This window comes from Apis dorsata, unplaced genomic scaffold (genome assembly GCF_000469605.1).
Source record: "Apis dorsata unplaced genomic scaffold, Apis dorsata 1.3 scaffold_162, whole genome shotgun sequence".
NCBI lineage: Eukaryota > Metazoa > Arthropoda > Insecta > Hymenoptera > Apidae > Apis > Apis dorsata.
Window position 1 is genome coordinate 183,283 of NW_006263451.1, and position 23,607 is coordinate 206,889.

At 31.7% G+C, this 23,607-nt stretch overlaps 1 protein-coding gene across 1 annotated transcript in view; it reads right to left on the reverse strand.

Moving 5' to 3' along the window:
• Nucleotides 1-1,718: 1,718 nt before the first annotated feature.
• LOC102672295 (N-alpha-acetyltransferase 15, NatA auxiliary subunit) overlaps nt 1,719-23,607 on the reverse strand; it is a 47,301-nt gene continuing 25,412 nt past the window's right edge. Inside the window, exons 9-11 of the mRNA XM_006613733.2 lie at nt 3,544-3,737; nt 3,356-3,464; nt 1,719-3,104 (exon numbers count right to left, since the gene is read on the reverse strand). Coding sequence (XP_006613796.1) covers nt 2,587-3,104; nt 3,356-3,464; nt 3,544-3,737 — 821 coding nt within the window. The 3' untranslated portion in view covers nt 1,719-2,586. The remainder of the gene's footprint in view (nt 3,105-3,355; nt 3,465-3,543; nt 3,738-23,607) is intronic.

A 23,607-nucleotide genomic window follows, 5' to 3' on the forward strand; every position in this document is an offset into this window, starting at 1 on the left:
AGAATATAGAAAATAAAGATTAATATGACAATAATCATTCCAAATATGTTACTTTATATTATTCGTATTATACGAGAAAAATCTTCATACAGCATTTCCTATAACGCAGATTTATACAACCGCGTTATACGGAAGTTTACTGTAATAGCTTATTGCAAATGGCAGTATATATTAGTAATACAATGATTAAAATAATAAGTAATCGCAATTTATATATTATTATTAATTTGCTCGACTTTCAAATCCTTTTAATTAGTATAATAGGTCATCTTAGAAGTTAATTTAAATATATATGTTATAAACTTTATATAAAATCTATATGATGAATTCATTTACATGAGGAGATGGAAGAGGATGTGAGTTGAGGTACCCATGCACTTATTATTTGCTCGTTTGATTAAATCAAGGACTTAAAGGCAAATTTGAACTGAAATCTTTTAAAGATTGATATACCATCCTTAATCAACATTATTTATTTCTTAAAGATTTGATAATTAGTTTTACGAGCGAAATAGAAATTTTTATATCGAGGTAACAACCTCCGGTAAAGATTGGAGCAACTAATATATATATACACATTATCTTTCCAAAATTTAGTAATTATGCATGAATTTAAGCGTAAAATGTAAATAATATATTTAAAAAAGAAATAGTATTAAAAGATAAAAACGCTTCGGTAGATGCATGGTCAAAAAGTTGTAATGTGAGTGATGTATGATAATGTGCATTATTTTTTCTAATGTAAATTGTTTACATTTCGTATATCGATAGACTAGTATAGTAATCATATATTTTATTTGCATTGTACAATAATTAAATGACTAATGGCAAAGTGAATGAATAAAACATCTACATTATCGCTTATGTTACGATATTATTTACGTAGCCCTGAGAAACATTCCATGCATTTACAGAAGGTATGAATTTAAACAATATAATCATGTTCAATGTATTTTGATAGAAGATTATTCCATCGATTAATTTTGCACGTAGTGAAATTTTATTCGGCATGTTTTAGGAGCAAATTGAAGTATTAAATATATATTACTATGAATATCGCTTGATGCAAATATCTTATTTTTATGATTACCATTAAGATGATATTCAGTGAGCTTTTAACACTGCCATATTATTATATTAACTAATCGCAAAATTATATTCTATGACTTAAATAAAATAGGAAGTGTGGTATGTATATTTATATATATATTGTTAACGTAATAGTTGAAATATATACAAACATTATCACTAGTTTGTAATATCTGCATTTTGTTGAACTTTTTTCTTTTTCATTCAAGGAAACTCACAACTTATAAGTATATATTGGCATTTTGAAAAATAAACAAGGCAATCATAACATCATTCGATTTATACCTGTAAATTTAAACATTATCTTTTATTAAAATTTCTGTGTATCTGATCACATACAGATATATGTTTTTTTATTCTGTTTGTTTTGCTATTGACACTTATTTTTCAATTTATCATATACTTTGGTAATTTGCGTATACAATACGCACTTTTATCGTTCTTATAATAAGTTTCGTACAGAGACTTTCGCAAATGGACATTAATTCCATATTGACTGTTCTCTCGATGGAATATCAGGGCTCCAATCCAAACGTAGATTATTACCCTGGTTTTAAACATAGGAATAAAATGATATTTCTAGAAGGAAAACGATAAATTGTATTTGTTCACTTGACAAATTTGAACGGTTTTTACGAATGAAGTGAACCAGACAAATTACGTGACTTGGAACAAAGTCTATTCTCAAAAAGTAGCGTCGAACATATGTGGTACAATTATCGGTGCTCGATGATCGTCTAGTTTTCAAACTCTACATAGTAGAGTATTTCATGTAGACATCGCTGAAAATAGTACACCTTAACATCAAGTAGAAATATTCATAGAGCGCGCATATGAATGTATACAAGTCTTGTATTTTGTACCAATGTGTTAGTTTACGCACGTCATATATTTTACACACTGTACTCCACCCCATTCCTCACCACCCTGCCCCAATCCCATCCGTGCACTAAACATTTTCACACTTTGTCAATCCTTCTTAACGTGAACGTTCTGTCGATAGAACGCTCATTTAATTCGTTCTGTACCAATTGTTAATTAATATTTAGCTAAAGCCATTCTTTTCTTCGTTCACCTAAAATTCGGGACCGCTTTAGAGGCATTTGTCTCTCGTGCCCCATCATGTTATAATTTATTATTAAAGACTGTTTATCCAGCACTGTTCACACTACATGAAACGTTCCAGGAACAGTTCGTGTATAATACATGTTTAATAATTATTAATATTAAATCCGCCAATTTCTTTTTCTTCTTTCACTATATATGTTCATCGTTCAAGTTCGTTTTTTTTTTTTTTCATTTAACGTTAATTTCGTTCTTTCTTTTCTTTTTTTTTTTTTTTCATTTAACGTTAATTTCGTTCTTTCTTTTCTTTTTTTTTTTTTTTCTTTTGTTTCTTCAACGTAGATCGAAACATATCTTAACATACTTCTCCTTCACTTGCCTCGTCGTCTAACTACATAACGCTTCAGTAACGCTGGACAGCGCGTGCCTGGATCAGTTCTTGATGGAATTCTCTTTTTCTTGATGTTTGATCGTTACCGTCACTTTTGTTTCTGGCGGTCGAAAAGCGGTCGCATATGGGAAGTATTTATGACATTTCACCATATAATCAGTGATCGTTGAATCGCAATGACCAAAGTCACCGTTGCATAATGATTCCAATACTTTTGTACAATTCTGGAGTGTTACACTTTCAAGACCATCAATGTTTGTAATAAGTGAGAGAGCTTTTGTTTGAGCAGAGGGATCCAGGACATATAACATCCTCGCACCCTGAAGTAGATGCGGCAGTGAGTTTCGATTCTTTTTTAGGAATTCAGCATTCAATTGAGTAGCTGTTGAAGCTGAATAAATTCCTGATGTTTGCCGTTTCACTACTTCGCCTACAGGTCCTTCCAACGGTGAACGGTTAATGTATAACATGAAACGTACCAAACATGTATGAAGATCTGGATTATTAGGATCTAGACCGTGTGCACGTTTTATCGACCTTAACATTAACAAGGTACGACCTGCAAGAAGCATTTCATTATTAAAAATTGCATTAAAAATTGGTTAATACAATTAAATTTTGAAGCATTTTGTAATATTATATTTTAAAATCATTATTAACTATTTAAAAGTAATTGTTAATATATTAAATATTACAATGTTTTTGATTATTATAAATAATGTAATAAATAGCAAATTATTTTAAGTGATTACTTTTATTAAAAATAACTTTTCTTCGCAAAAGAAAATAATTATTCGAAGATTTACGTACCTTTACGAATGTATATTTCAAATGCCATAAGATGCGTCTCTATTCTATTCGATGCCAAATCTTGTAATGGTTGTAAAAATTTGATTGCTTGCTCTAACGGGTCTTCGATCTGAAAATAAGCATTTAATTTGAATCAAATTCTGTATTATTTCGAACAATTAATTTAACCGATTAATAAATCTACTAACCCTCTCCAGTTTCTCCGGTATAAGTTCATCTAGCGTAGGTTGTTCTAAATCAGGATCGGTCTGTTGCCGTGATTTATTGTGCTGTTCTCTCTTTTCTTGAGCTTGAGCAGCCTGCTGTCTTTCCAATTCAGCCTTTCTACGTTGTTTCCTCTGCTTGTTTCTCAATTTTTTTAATTCTGATGGTGCTAAATTTTCTGTAAACGAAAATAAAAACGGAATATTAATCATAATCACAATATAAAAAAAAGAAATACATGTAAGAAAGTAAATTAATATTTTAGAATGTGCAAGTTCCAATATAATTTCACTTTACCTTCACTCTATCATCACAAATTTTATTTTTTTTTTGTTCAGAATTAAAATGCATCATGTACATCTACATTTCAAGTCCAAAATATAAAAATTTTTTTTCTCACTTCTTTATTAAGTAAATTTACTAATGCAATTTTTTTTTAGGATTTGTAAATCTCCATAGAATATCGTTCGTATGAACAAAAACAGGAAAAAGAACAAATTTCAGTTCCAGAAAGGGTTAACGAATTAACAAACCGCCGGTTTCCACCGAGCGCAAGTAAATTGCACTCTAACCAGCATGAATTCCGCGTTGTCCTGAATTTTCAAGCACCGTAATATCATCGTAATTGTGGCAATAAAACACGAGAACTGTCTCCAAAGCGATTTCGACAGGCACGAAACTTTTACCGACTTCAGCTTGCGCGCACGCGCGCTGCATCGAGCAAGGTCAAACGTTTATGCCGCGGCTGGGTGGTAAAAGCGATTCCGCCCAGTTTCGCAAAGCCTTTTCTAACTTTTCCTTGCCTCTGGTTGTGACCAGACCTACTGACAGCTGTTTGTAGGTCTGGCATGCATGCACGTGTCACGCGTGCACCATAGTCACGTGCAACCGTGCCGGCTTTACTCGTGAGAGACGGCGATCGACCGAAGGAAAAGGTGGTACCTGTCGGTATCGCCATCTTGATCAATCTTAATTGGACGTAATATCGGTTATAAAATCAAATTTGTGAAATTTATCTAAGGATCAGAATTTAATATTAATTTTGACTTTTTTTTAATAATTAAATATAATTTTAATAAGTTTATTTTTATAATAAATAAAAAAAAAAGAATAAATGATTCGTTTTGACTCTTGTAAATTCTAAAAATGTATAGTTATAGAAGAATTATATGTGTAAATATAATAGAAGTTAATATTCAATGTATTTATCGTATTTTTTAGAAGAATGGATAAGAATTGGAAGAATGTATAATTTTAAAATAATCAAAATATTTTATAATGATGTAAAGAACTAAATTACTTAACCGAAATGGCATGGCTCAAAGTATTCAAATGAGAATGCCAGAAGAGATCGTTACAACAGCGTTTTTTATCAATAAAATCTACACCACGTAATAGGAACGTTTCTGACGAAAACTTTTCTTTTTTAATTAGATGAAAATTTGCAACGAGTCCTATCATCGATCACGTTGATTTATAATTAATCGTGGAAAGTACTGTTCGAGGCGGTCGAAGAAATTCGAGTTTATTGCGCTAATTCTTCAACACTTAACTTGCTCAGTGGGCATCAACATTTTAATTACAGTCCTATTAATGCAGTTTTATAACACGAAAAATCACGCGCACGCTTTCCAATTATGTAAGGAATAGTCAATGCATTTTTTAATTAAAACATGATAGAAAAAGAGACTGTCCTCTACTTTATAAATTCTCTGAACAATTTTCTTCTTTTTTTTTTTATTGCATTGGACAAAAATTTAATCAATAATTAAAGTTGTACAATTGTTAATTACAATTAATTTTAATTACTTAAATAAATTGAATAAAGAAGAGAAGAATTTGTAGAAAAAAAGAATATTCGATTATCTAAAGTATCAAAATAGAAATATATTAACATTTACGCAATTTGTTTTGTAATTATTCTTAGAATCATGTTTTATATTTCCTTCCATTAAGAACTTACGAATATTATATAAAATAATCGAAAGAAAAAAATCAAAGAAAAAAAATTGATGATAATATTTCGCATGTGATGATAGATGTTTAATTTATTCACTTTTATTTAGATTTTAACTTGATTTTGAGCGTGTAATCCCTTCCTTATATATTGAGCATGCAAAAAATGAAGGTTATCATTGACAGTATATTTAAAACAATATTACACTACACATTGCATAATCACGACATCAAGATATTGATATACGAAAACATTGATAAAAACAGAGATAATGAAGATGAGAAACAAATATTGATGTAATTATTTTGTCGAAATAACCAATGAATAAATAGTGTTAATGATTTGATTAAAAATTCGTGAATATATATTTGACTATGAATCAATGTAATTCAAATCCTCTGCTACTTAATTATTTATATAACTAGGAATTTAGATTAGAATTTATTTCTAAGAAGTGATCAATTTCATCAATTCCTGAAAATATAGTTTTAATATTTTATAAACTAATCTTTCAAGAACCAAATTACATGGAATTAATCAAATTGATTTTTCCCTACGACAGTTCGTTTCTACTCCAATTTAATCTAATTTTTTCAAACCTCATAATGATCCATTGCCCACGATTCCGGAAACGCGTTTATCTATTTCAAACGATCAATCACACGACTCGTTACAAAAGACCCGTATCGCCGATTTTAATTGGTCTAAGTGACGCGGGAAAATATGGTGGGTAATTAGGAGGCTGTGCGCCGACAGGCGAAGAATTTTTCATCCTTGACAAAAGGTGGACCTTGCCGCGTTACGACCACGCTCCGGAATGTGGAGCAACAGGCGTTACCGGCACCGCAATGACGTTTATGCAAATCGCATCTGTGATTGTTAATACGCCGCGAAGGAAATCGTTTCCACTCCCGATTTCCTTTCAAAGAAGATTCGATCGAGGAGGCTCCTCTCCTCCCCTCTCTCCTTCCGTTACGAAAGTGGCGTTGTGGAGGAGTACGCGGTTGCACGATTTCGCGTCGAATTCCGATGCAAATACGGCCGAATCGCCTCTCGATCGCGGCTCGACGATCAATGATTTCTATTTGGATCGCGTTCGACGAAATTTCACACGATTCTGGTAACGGTTGGTTGGAAAGTGGCACGGGCGTTCGCCGATTTTGCACCGCCCTTCGGCTTCGTGCGTTCGATTGTTCGATGCACAATCTTGGATTCGATGGAAAACACGTTGGTAAACACGATCGCATTTGCTACGTGATCGTGTTCTTTCATTTTTGAAGGTATGTTCGGTATTTTTATCGTGGTCTTAAATGTTGCTCTTTTTTTTTTTCTGCAAAGGATCGATCGAGGAGCATGCGACTGGACAGTACGTGAGCACGTAACTGATCGTAAGGCTCAGAATCAAGTTTGAAGGAATTGGATCGACACGATTCGATTGGATCTTGAAGTTCTTGAACTCTTTCCATCTTTGTAGCATGAATGTTAGTAGTGTAGTATCAGAATTGGACAAATAAGAGACAAATTTCTTGTAAAAACCTTTGCTCTACTTATTTTGGATTCAATGTAACGTGTAACACTTCCAAGTTTCTTTTTTTCCAATTCTAAAAATTCTGTTTCAAAGTATATCTGATTTATTTCTGAATCAGGTCACTTCAATAAAGCAACTCATCTCGATTACATCTCAGAAATAAATAGGCCACCGATCAATCCAACTATCTATCAACGTTTTACGTTCCTCTTTTGCCATCGGCAAACATAGTCGTCAGCGTTTTAAAAATATCGAGTCCCCGCTTTGTATAAAACCCGACGCCCGACGCGTGCAACGGATCCACATTCCCTGGGTGAAATAATTGCGGTTAGGTAAAACGCTTCAAGTAGTGCAAATGATGGGGGCGGCAAGGTCGATGGATGTAAAAAGGCAGCGCGTCTCGCTTAAATCGCAGCCATTAAAACGGCTGGGAGGAAAAAAAAAAAAAAATAGCGAGAATAAGGAGAATAATGTTTAAATGACGCTTTTATCTTTGTAATCGAGTAGTACGCAGAAGAGCAGCTGTTATTTCGATTTAACTAGCAACGCGCAAACATTACATGTTGCAAACATTCGCCCACATCCTCATGGCGTCTTCAAGATGCTATCTTTCTGTTTCTGCTTCCAGATTATGCGAAAGCAAACCAATCTAGTAAGTAATTAATAAAATTTAATAATTTTTACGAGGACAGGACATGACATAAATGATGTTTTGGAAGAGAAAAAGATTAAATATGGTTTTGAAACATATTTATGACAAACTGTTATTTTTTCTTTTTTTTTTTTAATGCAACGATGCATTTTATATTGCAAGAGTTGTAAACTTCCATTGATATAATTTATTTTTATATCAGTTTATTTGTATGTTTTATGTACAAAGATATTAATTCAAGATATTCGAACGGATAATAATTTATAAGATAATTTGAATATAATAATTTATGAAGATTTTTATAAATTTTGTTTATTAATAATTTGGAAATACGTCATCTGTCAATTATGAGTAATAACGAGTAATAAATTGAATATATATGAATGAAGAATCTATTTTTTTTTTTTTTTTTTTTTAATGAAAATTTTTCTCATATCATTGATCACGTCGTTGAATGCAGAATATTCAAAATTTACGTTAAAATATGTAAATGAGATCATGATATATTCTCGTAGAAAGATTTGTTGATCAATTCAAACATTCTTTTGACTTGAACCAATAAAGATAGATGTAGTTTTTGTCATCGTTCGTGGTAGATTGACGTCGAATTTCTGACGTCATTTTAATCATCATAAAATTAATTTCCGTTCTCTGGTATGCTATCTTTATACGACTTTTCAATAACAAGAAATTGAATACCTTGAAAGCTATCTGAAGAGGAATTCCATAAGGGAATTACCATAAAAGACGATAAGTTTTTCAAGAACTTACACGCGATATATGTATCGATGAATGTAAAAAGTCACTGAAAGAAATAATACATTATCTAATAAAATTCCAATTCTATTTCAACACATATTAAATCTCCAAAACCTTAGAAATGAATTCTTGAAATGAATTTTTGAATTTCCATTTTCCATAATTTCTTTTCTTTTTTTTGAGAGAGGACCGGTGATAAGAAAAATTAAATTATTTTACGTTTTAAATATTTTAACAACATCCATTTAACAAAATCATTTAATAAAATTTGATCGTGTTCGATACACGAAAAATTTCTCAAACAATTTTGTTAATCGTGTCGCAAGAACAAACAAATAGAAATTGAAAATTGTTCGCGACGCTTCTAAGAAATCGACATAAACGGCGATAAAATTACCGATTGAATTTTAATTCGCACGTTGCCGGGTGTGTGATACCGTCGCGCGTTAAGAGAGGCCGGCGGATAACGAGGTAATAAATAATTAATTTTTTGCCGCGGGAAGACGCGTCGCTACATTCATTCATTCCCTCGCGCCCTTGTACGTCTTATGCCGCGATGGCGTTTTCCTTCGTTCCATGGACGTGAAAGTCGAACACGGAAATGGATAAATGGATACCGGTAATCTGTTACTCAATAGCCGATAAAAGGATCGCGCTGTTAGCGAGTAGTGGGTGAAGAATTAAATTTGATTTTTTTTTTTTTTTTTTTTTAAACCGAGGGTTTGTACGGCAACAAGGGATTAATAGTGGCGGGAAGCGGGCCAAGGGGCGCCATTTGAAAGAGTAAATTTAAATCTTGGAAGTTGGTTAAATCGGTAAAAAAATTTTACCGTGTTTGTTTTTTTTTTCTCGCCGAGATTGAACAAATAGTTTTCCCGAAAATTAACAATTTCACCATTTTATCTATTACTTTTTTTTTTTTTAAACCGAGTGTTTGTACGGCAACAAGTGATTAATAGTGTCGTGAAGCGTGTCAAGGTGCGCCATTTGAAAGAGTAAATTTAAATCCTGGAAGTTGGTTAAATACGTAAGAAAATATTATCGTGATTGATTTTTTTTTTCTCGCCGATATTGAACAAATAGTTTTCCCGAAAATTAACAATTTCAATTTCACCATTTTATCCATTACTTTTTTTTTATTTAATTCAAAAGAAAATGGAAAAAGAAATTAACAAGGGTAGGTAGGAAAATATAGTGTTGGAAATTGAATATATATGTTAGAAAAAAAAAAGGAAGGGGACATCAATTGATTTGTTCTATATTTATCGCCAGACACTTGTTCATTAAATTAAATTTACCGCTGTAATAAGTTATATAATAAATACTTTACTCTATCCGCTCAATGGTTAATAGCCGTGTAGTTTTTCTCCCATGTATTCATAACTGGGAGTTTGGTGAAAGAAATGTGAGGTATTTCGTGATCGTATATTAAAATTAGAAAAAATAAATAAATAAATAAAAATAAAAATAAAAGTTATTAATTTTAAATCGAGCGGATAATTTCGTAATTTTCGTAATTTTCACTTTAAGAAATATAAAATCGAAAAATAGATGTAATATATAAATATAGGGTGTAGATAGAAAAGCGGAAGTTCAAGAACGAACATATGGTCAGGTGACGGAATGCATGGAACGATGCGCGTGTTTGTCAGTTTCGAGGCACTCGCTTGATAGAAATTCAAGTGAATTGAAAATGAGCACATTTCGTAACTGTTCGTGGCCACTTTTACCACTTTACATTGAAACAATCGAATTTCTGTTTCTCGGTTTATTTCGAATAAATTTTGCAAGAAACCTAAAAACTTCTTATAATATGAAACTTATTTTCTCTCTCTTTCTCTTTCTCTCTATAAAACCGTTTAACCATAATCTCCAATATTCTTTCTTTCAGAAAGAATTTCTTTTTTTTCAACAAATTAAAAATAATTTCTATTCTTCTATGCGTAATCCCTCTCTTTCAATATCTTTGGATATAAAATTTTTATTGAATTGATTCAAATCGAATAATTTTTTCGTTTAAAAATTTCTTTAACGTTGATTCTAAGAAATGAAAATACACAGTGAAAATATGATTTATATCTAAAGATGAAAATAAGTTTAAATTATATATCTCAAAGGTAAATAAAAATGTTATCAAATTCTACGAGAATTAAGAATTGAATGGTTACTTCCTGTCTCTCTAATGTTTTATCAGTGCTACGAAATCTAATGATACTGGATGAGATAATACAGGAATTATTGATTATATGACAAAATTTATTACAATTACATAATTGTATTGTATTGTATATGAGTCTGTAAAAAACCATAAACAATATCGATCATGTAGAAATACAGCAAAAGAATACAGATTCTAAGGATTTATTGTGGCATACAATGCTGATCGTATCATGAACAAATCATAAACAATTCGTAATTTTTTATATATAAATACAATCACAACAACAATTGAAAGACATATTATTTAATAGACATATACGATGGAAGAATTACTTGCTATTTATCATTAGAATCGATTGCATAGGCTATCAAAGAAAAAAAAAAATATTGTTCAAAGTGAATATCTGGTGTAAAGATGTTGAACTTTTCAACGATGATATTCAAGTACAATAAAGCAAATATCTAAGATTACAAAGATTATTAATTTTTTCGATGATAATATTCATTGAAAGAATTATTGAAATATTAATTATGTATAACTCGAAAGAGAACATTAAAATGGCTGATAATTACAGGCAATAATAGTTCTTCGAATTACACAATATTGTACCAGATACAATAGCCATCGACATTTCCATATGATTACGTTACCAGCAAATGGCTGTATGAGGTTATATTGATTATCATCTATTATGGATCGTTGAAAAAAATATGAAAAGTCTTGGTTATGAAAGAGAGAAAATTTAAAATCATATTTTAGTTCAAATCGATTTAAATAATTACTGATGTCATAAGTTATATTTTGAAATCTATTTTCATGAACACTGAGTTCATGAAATTCTAAAGAAACATTCGGTATCATTCATACACGTCTTGAATCATTTACGATACTTAGAAACACGGTAATAATAGCACGTTGTACATTAATAGTATATTTTGTTTGAGACTAAAATGATTTGTAAAATAAAATTAAAAATTGATTATTTATATTTTAAAAATATTTTAAAAATATTTTAATGGATTCATTGAAAAGTGTAACATCAATAGTCCAAAATTGCTTAAATAATAAAAAGATAATAATTGAATTAAATCAAATCACTGAAGTTATCACAATAAGGTTACGCAATGTTATCTTAGAAGCAACCTCTAGACGTCATACTTTCTATGATACGTGATATTCAGAAACCTAACAGCCGTAATATTAATCATATGACAAAAGTATGATTGATCAACCACAACTAAAAAGCAAGGAAAAACAAATAATGGAAAATTCAATAGGGAATTCTAATTTCATATAATAATTTTTTTTTAGTCTCAAATCATTATAAACGTAAGTATAATCATGTAACATAAGAACAATTGATGGATTCTGACAAAAAAGGAGAAAAAAATATGTCATAAAAATTTAATGAGCAATAAACAAGGAATTTCAATTATAATGCAATATATCTTCAACCTCGGGACATTACAAATGTTTATTAACAACGCAATTACACAAAATCAAAATAAAACTTAAATGACGATTAGAGGCCACTTACAGATTACACAATATCGTCCTAGAAATCGCCGCCCAACGATATTTCCTCCATCCATAATATACGATACATATCCGATACGATACATTTTCATCATATATACGATACATATTCATATAACGAGTGACAAGAGACCGTGCATTTAATGATGGATGAGGATATAGGAATCTTTGAGCGGGTTTCGTGATTACGAGGAACGTGCCATCGAAATGACTGGTAATCATAGAGAAAAAGTCGCGTCTCTATGACCGTTCTTGCGATCGTAGATCCGCCCTCCATGTTTTTTTCATTTTGTAATCCATGTTCTTCTTTTGTAATAGCGCGCAGTTATGAGGTATGACGAGTTATGACAGAGTTTTACTAAGGCATAATGACATAATGTATGATACTCCTTTTGAAAAACAAGCGTTTAATATCTAAATTTGATCCTTATCGTAAGAAAAATTTGACTTTTGTCAAATATGAATTTTTTAATATTTATAAATACTATTTTTATATAAAAAAAAAAAGACAAATCGAAATTTATTTGTCACAATTTAACGAGGTTAAAAATTAAAAATTCTTCTATGCCTACTAAATATATAAAAATTCATCATCAAAATATTTGATTGAAAAAAAACTAAATTTATCGTCTTTTTACATCCGAATAAAGGAATCGGAATAAAGAGAAATATCGATGTCAAGGAATTATCTTCGTTCAAAATATTATCCACAAATATTCGCGAAAAAAATTATCACTTGCTCGTCCTGTTTGTGCAACGGGAATAAGATTCGAAGGGAAAACCATGTGTTCGATGACGTGTTCGTTATTTCTTTCGGCATGGAACTCTTGGCACGTGGACCAGCTGCACTTTACATTAATATTATTTCAATGTCGTTACCTTATTGAGTTATTAGATGGGATACTTTTTCATTCATTCTTGATCGAGTCTGAGTAATTGCGAGCTCTTTATTTATGCGAAAACATATTATGTAAGTGGTATAACGCCACAGTGATATACGTGCACCATCTCCGTCCGTGTTGGCAGATATTTATGAGATGCTGAGGCTTTCCGATCGATCTTTGGAAATTATGTCACCTGATCTTGAGATGTAAAAATGTTTAGGCCTCTTTGGCTCAACATGGATAATCCTGATGATTCAATATATGTATACAGGAACGGAAGTGGTGGATTCGTCGTGGTGTTTGTGAACGTTATTTGTCATTGGTAATATCATGTAACTCGCGTTAGGTTTTAAATTTCTAACGAGCGATCGTATAAATAAATATATGTGATAAAAAAAACAAAGATATCTAAAAGTGGAAAAAAGTTTTTAATTACAGACAATTGAATTCTTTATAGATAATTTCTAAATGTCTTCTAAATCTTTATTAATACGTGAATAATAAACGGCTTTAATAAAAAGGAATGTCCATAATAGGACAAAAGAATTCCAAACGAGACATTGAAACGCACACCAAAAGTATATAAAACCATGGGAAGGACAAAGAAACAATGAATACCGAAACAGGTTGAAAGTATGATGATAATCGCGATGACGTTCGAAGATTTACACCCGATCTATCGCGTTGACGTAACATTAAAAAGGCTATCCGACGCCTTTGCTAACACCAATAACGTCGCATCATTTTATTAAGCTTTCACTTCCCACGGGGAATTTTTTTTTTTTTTATTAAACATCTGCAATTATTAGAGCAAGTTAATACTTGAAATTCTTTCTATTAACAACTAATTTTTCTAATCCAAGAAATTTTTGCCTTCAATACCTATGATCTTGTAATAATCAAAAAATTTTTAATCCTCTTTCTCCACTATCCCCCTTCAACCTCCACGATCCTCATCGCCGATCGTCCATTTTTTACAAACCCAAAGTGCAACACTTTCGAGAAGAATAGGAAAAGGTTAAATTCCTGGTGCAACAAGCGTTTGTTATTCACCGGTAACGTAACTATGTATGTACACATGTAACAAACAAAAAGAAGGAAGAAAGAAAGAAAGAAAGAAAAAAAAAAGGAATAAAATCCCGATACGAAATATTTAAAAATCGAAACCGATGCACGCGCGCCGATAATAATTGCGACAATGTTCGTCGTATCTCGCCGGGTTATTGTATGCAGATCGAAGAACACGAGCGGTATTCGCGGTTCAGTCGTAAATTACATATTCGAAGAGTATCGTGACCGTAATGGCGTGTATGAGGCGGCTAACAGTACGAACGCACCGGTGACGAATGTATTGTTATAACCGGACGCAACAACGATCGACGTGTGCCACTGAAGGGTCCAATGGCCGTGTGTATTCGTTCGGTTCGTTTGCTGAGAGAGCGGCGATCGATTATTCACGGATCGGTCAAGAATCGCGATTCATCATTGATCGAATCGTTGGTTTCGACCGATGTTTTTCGCGGCACATGCCTTCGTGCCGATTTCGCCCGATCGTTCGACATGCATACGACATTGCTATTGGACGATGTTTTAAATGATTTATAATTGGTCCAAGCGTCACGGTGGAGTGGAGATCGATAGGTGTCGATGTGGATTTCAAGCGTAAACGTACGAAACGTTCCTTAAATAATTTGATTGAAATTCGTGAAGAGAAAGATGATTATGTTTCTTTCTTTTTTTTTTTTTTTTGTATGTGAGAAGAATCGAATACACGTTTGTGGAAAAGTATTTATCCATAAGTTATTTCGTATAAAATTTTTATTACGATTGTATTAAACTTTCAAACGAGTGATAACGGGTTGAATATTATAATAATCGGGAACGATGTTGCGAAGAAAGGAAGTTGTGACGTGTTTTCGTGTATATGATTATGTAATAGATTAAAACGTGAATTTTACAAGGATATATAGATGGGTTGCAGAAAGTTAGGGAACTATTGTAAAGAAAAATTGTCATGCACGAAGAGGAAGTACATTATTATAAACTTTAGGCAAAATGTCAACGGTGAATCTAGGCTTCTATTGTGATTTCAATTCAGACCAATTGTTCGACCGTCTTCAAAAGAATAATAGAGTAAGTACGTACAAGGTTTCTTTACCAATCACTTACAATGAAATACAATTTGGAAAGTTCTGATTGAGAGCATTACAAATGCTTTCAAATTCCAAATGTTCTAACTCTACTTATCAACATTAGAAAGATTTCCTTCCAGTTGAAGTACAATTAATGATATTTATCGAGAGCATTATGATCATTAGCATACGTAAAGAATCATAGTCATATCTTCAAATTCAATTCTTTCTTTTTTAACTTATAGATAAAAAAAACTTTCTAAGACAAATTTTAACATAAATTTACATATTCTTGTTCATTGTACAATTTGATTGTAAAAATTTGTTAACAATCAAATTGTTTTTAAAATTGCCCAAGAACCAAGTCATATATTCAAAATTTCCATTATAAGTTTTCAAATTCTATTTTTATAAGTTTTATTCTCTACAGAAAATATCGATTCAATATTTTCTTACCCATATCCTATATATTGAATTCCAAATATAAATTTAAGAGAAGAAAAAATATATAGAACCCACGTGAGATCTAAAAAAAGAATAATCCAGATTTACGAAGAGAAAACAAAAAGTATCTTGCCAAAGAAATCTTCCTACAGTGAACACCTCGAAGTACATCGATCCACTCCCCTCTATGACGCAAATCGAGATTGAATTCGTCCAATTCGTTCTTCTCTTCGAATCGATTCTCAGATTCTGACTCGACCGAACTCTCGTTTCATAATGAAGCGTGCAAAGTGATGGAAAAATAGATTTCACGCGAAACGTGTTCAGTGACTAGCTCTCGTCTCTAAATTGCGTCAGATTTTCTAAATAGTAACAAATAATAACGCCAGATACCGTTGCTAGAACGGATACAAGATTCGCGAATATCCGAGGCTCGGATTAAATAAAGTTGATACCATCATCATTGATGAGAGACTTGAATTTAGAATTGTTTAGCACTCACTGTATATACTCGAGATATTTTTAAAAATTGTTCATAATTCGATCTCCAGATATTTTCGTATTTAATAAAGTGTTTTTTTTTTTTTTTTTTTTGATTTTATCGTTATCGAAATTTTTGAGTAAGTGGATTTCATAACAGGAATTAATATTTTAATCCAATTTTAAAAACTTAAGAGGTAAGAGTGGACGAAAGATTATTAACATTCTATGAAATTATGAAAGCGGTGCACTAACTACATATTTCTTTTTTTTTACAATCTTTAATAAAAAAATATGTTCATATTACCTTGGTGATATCTCGGTGTTCCGTAAATCGTTCTTATAATCAAAAGTATTCCATGACTTCGAAACGGTTAAGACCACTTAATGATCAAACATCAGTTGAAAGGATTGCAGCAATAAGAAGGCGGTTCCACTTCTAATGAGAAATCATAAAATAAGCACATAACTTATAGAAAAATAATATGACCTTTCGTACGATACGTAAAGGTATTTTCTCAAAGTTCCAAGACCAATAACGATCACGATCACATAAAAAAATTAATAAAAACAAAACTTAATCGAAACAAATAATCCTTAAATACTTTTCTCGACTTAAGTTAACTCTCTACTCTTCGTAACTCCGTATTGTTTCGATTATAGTACCGAAAATATTCCTCTTCAACATGCAAATCAATTTGCTATCTTCCATTCAACAAATGAACTTCCACACAGTGTACGCAATCATCGATTTCGTTCCCGATAACGATATCATCGATCGAGATACACCGTAGCCTCTCCTTACGCCGTTTCCTAACGCCGTTCTATATGTGGTGAAGGGTGTGCGCGAATGGTACCACGGGGCAAGGCGTGGCTCATAGAAGAAATAAGAAAGGGTATCTCACAACACGGTATCTCTCCGGTCTATATCAGCTGGAAAGGCCTTAAAAGTCGGGATCGACGCCACCGGAATGTTAACTTCCCATGGCGGGGCTCGTGATCGACGCACGAAAAGAAAAGGCCAGTTTCGACCGGGCAAAGCGAGCGTGATCGAATCCCGGATTCGTGACGGCAAGGTCGTGATCCTTAACCAGAAAGTGCATCGGCGATTCTTTCTTTTTTTTTTTTTTTTTTTTTTTAAATTTTTTAGGGGGGGGAAACCTTTTTTTCTTGGGCCTTTTTTTTTTTTTTTTTTTTTTTTTTGAAATTCTATCAGCGGGATGAACGCTTTTCGACTGATGCTCTTCTTTTTTTTTTTCCTCTTTTTTTAGCTTTTTCTCAAAGTATTTCTTTGTTTGCTCTTTTACTTGACGCCCTTTTTGTTTGTTTCACGTGACGTGATTCGATCATTATTTTTGAGTTTGATGATATAGAAGATGAGAGGAGTTATTTGTTGGTTGTAATAATGATTGGTGTTCTGAGTTAGTTAGAATTTTTTAGTTGGAATTTGTGGAAACATATGGGAGAAAGGTACGGTTGCTATCAGAAAATATGTGTAATAAATTAGAGTTGATTATAAATTCACTAAAAAAAACAGCGTATAAGGCTTTTCAATTTTGTTTACGAGTCAAAGAAGTGAGAAAAAGATATTGTTGAACTATATTTATAAAGAGAATCGTTTGTTTTCGACGATTTGCATCCTATATTTCGCCACTATAAAATTGAATATGTTCCGCATACTTATAAGATTCATTAGCAATATTTTGATAAGTAGAGGTAAATCGTTATGCGGTCATTGTGTAATAGCCGAGATAGCGATAAATTTAATTCTATTTGAAAAAATAAATGGAAACTATTTCCATTTATATGGAAATAAAATATGTAATAATCTACGTTTTATATTTTCCTTTCCTGAATTTCCATTAATACTTCTAAATACTTTATTTTACCATATTATTCCATATTTTTTAAGCAAACTGTTTTAAATCAGATTTTAATCAGATATTACTATCGAGATGAATTATTTATACCGATTCCGAAATTGTAAATATTAAAATAAAATATCTCAATTATATATAATTCTAGTTCACAAAATTAAATAAATATGTCAAAAGATATTAATATAAATTTCGTTATTCAATTAAAACTATGAATACAATTAATTTTTTTCTTTTAAAAAAACTGCTCTTTCGAATATGCCCATCCTTCATTCCCAAATCATTCTCAATGATCTTGAGAAACCGAACTATCCATACATTTATCAAATCGCAGAAAAATCGCGATCATGATAGAGTTTAATTTTTCGCGTTTATAAAAAAAAAAAAATCCGAGAATGGAGAATACATGAACCGAGCGAATCGTTCTGGCCGATATAATCGCAGTATTCATGGCTCGCGCCATGAATTACCGCCACGTAACAGTTCCCTAGGCATTTTCGCTACAAAGGAACGCGAATACGAGAAATTGAATGACGAAACCGCGGTGGAATATTAATGTTCATTGCCCGTGGCTCGACGTGCATTATAATCAAGAGGAGAGAATGCAAAACACACCTCGTCCGGATCATTTTCATTTTGGAAACGAAAACTCGGACATCCTTGCGTAAATGATCGAGCGAATCGATACTCGAGCTTCGATCCATCGACGTGGATATGAGAGCGAGTGAATTATCCGAGAAGAAGGAAGATGGGACATAACGTTTCTTCGATTCACTTAAATAAGTATCTCTCGATCGAGAAGCTCGATACGTTATGAGAATACCGATCTTATTCTACGTGCTACTATCCGTGAAAGCGTTGCAAATGGGGAAAGAAAATGTTTTGTGGAAATGGTGTGTGGTTACGAGTATGCGTATATATATATATATTCTTTTAAAACTGAAATAATTTCTTCTTTATGGGTGAGTTTCATGTGAAGTAACTTCAAAGAAAGTAAGGAAGTATTTCTAGTTTTTCCCTTTTTCAGTGATAACGATGTATTGCATATGTGAATAGTATTATATGGATAATGATGCATAATTTCATAGAAATGCATAATTTCTATGAAATTAACAACTTATGCAAATATTATTAGAAGAAAGAAAGGAAATTAATTCTAGGAAAATAAACAAATTGTTGGAAAAAGTAAAATAAATTGAGGATACTGCATATATATATTATTATTGGATTATATTGAGATTGAAGAAGATTAATTATCTGTCTACACTCCTTAATTTTTGATATCATCTTTTTTCCCAATAATGGACAAATTTATGGTTGTAACACTTTCCTATACTTTGAAGTTTGAACTAACTAGAAAATTAAATTTGAGACTAATAATTATTTTGAATAACATGTATCTATCTGGACATGAATAAGTAAATTCCGCGAATAGGAAATGCGCTAAATACGGATATTTCACGTGTAATCGATCGAACAATTAAGGATATGTTAATCAACGTTTCAGCATTTTTTCAATTTTTTTTTTTTCTCTTTTCACTTTACTTCAAAGTTATGACGATATGCATCCGATATATCGTGTTTCTCGTATTGAAAAGCATTTCTATAAATTGGATTTTTATCAGGGCAGAGCACAACGATTTTCCTTTATATAGGATAGAAACGATTTCGATATCCAATATGATCGATAATTAGCCTGAGATATTGGAAATAATTTTAAGAATCGTAACGTCGTAAATGGAGAATGAAAAGAGACTTTTGTTGGATTGCTAAAGTGGAAATGATAATACAGAGATTTATGCGTATCACTTCGCCATAGGAATAGTTAATAAGAAATGACCGAGAAGAAAAGACTGGTGGTCTTGTTAGACTATGGTCTAGAATTTTTCTAATAACGAAATTATTGAAAGAGAAGAAATCACGAAGCGATAAATCAAATAATCAGAAAAAAGTAACACTTTCCTATACTTTAAAGTTTGAACTAATTAGAAAATTAAATTTAAAACTAATAATTATTTTGAAAAGAAAATTTTACAAATACATCGTTTTTTTAATTATTAAACCGCAAATTTTCATAGAAAATCAAACTTTTCAATAAAGAAATGATAGAGTTCAAATAGAGATTCGCTGTATAATAATTTATATCAAATGAATCATTGATCTGTAAAAGGAATGGAACATAATATTTTATTTCCTCGTATTCAACACGTCTTATTTAAAACACTGTTAATTGAATAGTCAAAACCGTCTTTCATAAATAATAACTGAATCCTGAAAGAGTATCCAGGAAGTGGACATTACAACATTACTCGTCTTTTAAGAATCCAATCTTTCTATTTCTTCTTATTGTCGACAATCCCCACGTTCAGCCATGTCAACTCTCGCGCAAAGACAATGGGACGATTGAAGCGTGAAAATCAAGCGTGAACGGGCATGAAAAACACGGGAAGAAAAGGGACACGCGTTGAATCCTGGCTCGGAATGGCGGCGAAAGTGACGGATGTTGGCGCTAATATGTGGCGACGAGCGATCACACTTTCGCTGCTCGCTCTTCTTCTTCTTCTTCTTCTTCTATGGAAGGTCATTGCACGTGAGAAAAAGAAAAAGAAAAGAAAAGAAAAGAAAATCGACAGACAAAGCGCCGAGAGAATTCGTAACGAACGGCCGCGTTTAAATTTCTAATTCCTCGAGCGAAAGGGAAAATCGGGCGGAGAAAAGTTCCGCCTGCGATGTCGATCGAATCGCGAGACAAGCGCAAATTGTGTCCTTTTATTAAGCAAATGAACTCCGCGAGATTTCTTCTGCTATGAGGAAGATACCAGGAAGACGAACGTTTATTTTCTTGTTATGCGTCCCAGTTAATTGGAACGCGGACAATGATTCTTATTAATCGTCCGTGTAGAAGAGAATTGCGTAGATGATGCGCTAGAGAATTGTGAATTAATTTTTTTGTTGGAAAGTTGATTCAATTATTGGAATATATATCTTTGTACCGAAAATATGTTTTCGTATATGTTTTTAGTTAGAAGATATATAGAGATAGTTACAATCAGATTTATGGTTCTTGAGAAATCAAGTAAATCTGAAATGAAATTGTTAAAAAGTAATTTGTAAACTTTAACTTGATAAGATTAGAGAAGGTAGAAGCGTTAAGATTTTAACATTAATTTCGTTCTAATTTCTTTTTTAATTAATTCTTAATGTATACAATTGTACATTAAGATGTGTATCTATTAAAATATAACGTAATATATTAAATTATATATTTTATATATTAAAATATATTTAATATATTAAAATATATTAAATTACGATTCGAAATAGAATTCAAGAATTAAGAAATGTTTTTAAAAAAAGTAAATTAAAAATCAACCATTTTACGAGCGATATTAAGTATGAAACTTACCGTTATTCTAAATATTAACACGTAACTTTCACAAAATCTATTTATATATCGCAATACTTTACATAAATTCCTATGAAAATACGTATCATACACAATTCACACGCAAAATGAATGTATTAAAATTTTATACAATTTTTACGAAATTCTATCGATATCTTCGCATTGTATCACATGGTATACGCGTGTTGATGAATACAAATAATTAATCAATAATCAAATCACATTGTAAACTTTGTTATACATTGAAGATATGCGATAAGTTAATTTGCAATTTGCATCCTTCGTCAGTGCACGCCTTGTAAGCACTGGTGATATATCGATTCATTAAGTAGATGTCCTTGCTTCGTTATGTCGAAGCAAAAAGAAGTTAAGCAATATTCAATTCTCGAGAGCAAAAGTTTACTCTCTATAATAGAACAAACGTTCTCTATTCTCAAAAATGGAGCAGAAGCTTCTCTCAAAGTTAGAGTTAAAAACTACGATGCCAACAACGTTCAATTCTAGACGAATATTCGAGCAATCTTTCATTTTACGAAAGAATCCCCGAATTTGCATTAACAAGGCAATGGAATGCTATAAAACTCTTTTAATTCTGTTTACTCTACGAATTCTTGTTTGCTTTTCATTTCGTTATCGAACTCACATTTTTTTAAATCCTAGTTTTCACAATAGTTGTATTTCATCGTGTCTTTTCTTCGTTGAAGATTTGTCATAACCCTAATAAAACTTATTTTTCTGGAGTAAAAAAAAAAATTTTATTCCGTCGATACTCCATTATCTTTTTAATAATCTTCAACAAACTTACTATATAAAATTTGTAAATATAAAGGTGAATAAAATTTATACAAGTCTGGAAGAAAATATCAATCATAAAGATATTAAAAGAAAAAAAAAAAAAAAAAGAAGAAGAGGAATTATTAGGCGGAAGGATTTATTATAAAGGAAACAGTGTCCTCAACTGCATGCAATCAGCAAATTGCGCTCGTATCAAGATCTTTCATGCTGTTCCATTGTCGTTGACTCAATTACAGCCACGTTAAATGGATTGGTTCTAATTGCAGACTAACGAACCATGAATTTTGTACTTACCATTCAACTACCGACAATCATCATCAGAGACCTACATCCTAACAACTACTGTAAGATTTTCTTTCCTTCTAAGAATTCATATCCATTAAATTAACCATCGACCAGTTTACATTGATAATCATTTTTTCACTCGTCTAATTGAAATACAGAAAAAAAAAAATAGATAAATAAAATAATCAAGGCCGAAACTAATTAATATTTGAATTTCTTTCTCATCGATGGAAAAAAAAATTTAATAGATGTTTATACGCTATTGTATACCGTTTCGTACAATGCTCATTGAATGAGAAACCGTACGAGAATCTCAGAATCGTTTCTATCCCATCGTTAAAATCACCGGAACAGACGAGGGGAATTCCGAGAAAAAGAATGCAACTGTTCATCCTTATTCCGGTCAGGTTCACGTTGGACGATTGTACCGGTACAAACGTTTCATAAAACGAAAAAAATAAAGAAAAGGGAAGGGACGAATATACGTGAAATTTCGACGTCCTAAATTTGAGTGAATAGAGGATTCTTCGATCGTAATCTATATCACACATGATCACCATAGAATAAAATATCTAATAATATTTAATTTGCCTTTTCAAAATCATTTCAATTTCCTCTCAAATTTTTAAATTACATTTCTTAATGATTTATGATTTTTCATGACCGCGTCTGGATTTTATATTCTTTAAATTTAAAAATTTTTTTACATTCGTATAATATCTATACATTAGAGTGTTCAACAATTAAAATTCTAATTTAAATAAAATATAAGATAAAGAATTAATTTATGATAGAATTTTCAATCAATTGATTTAAACTATGCTATGACGATACTTGTTCAGTTCAATTATTTCAATTAACAATTAATTACGTCCTTGTCTTCGCTTTCCACCATTAGTCGACTACCAAAGGCCATGACATCGCGCCATGCACCACCGGCGAACAACCTTTTCGCCGTGATCTTGAAATTAACTAACCTGTCCCGGTTCTCAAGATTTATAACGATAAGCCATCCGTGAGAAACTGCATTCTCGATTCTTGTGCGAAATTGCGGGAAAATACGCTCGCGCTTTGCCAGCTCGATGACAATAGACACGTGTCGTGGGGGAAAAACGAAAAAAGAAAAAAAAAAAAAAGAAAAAATCCAAGCAA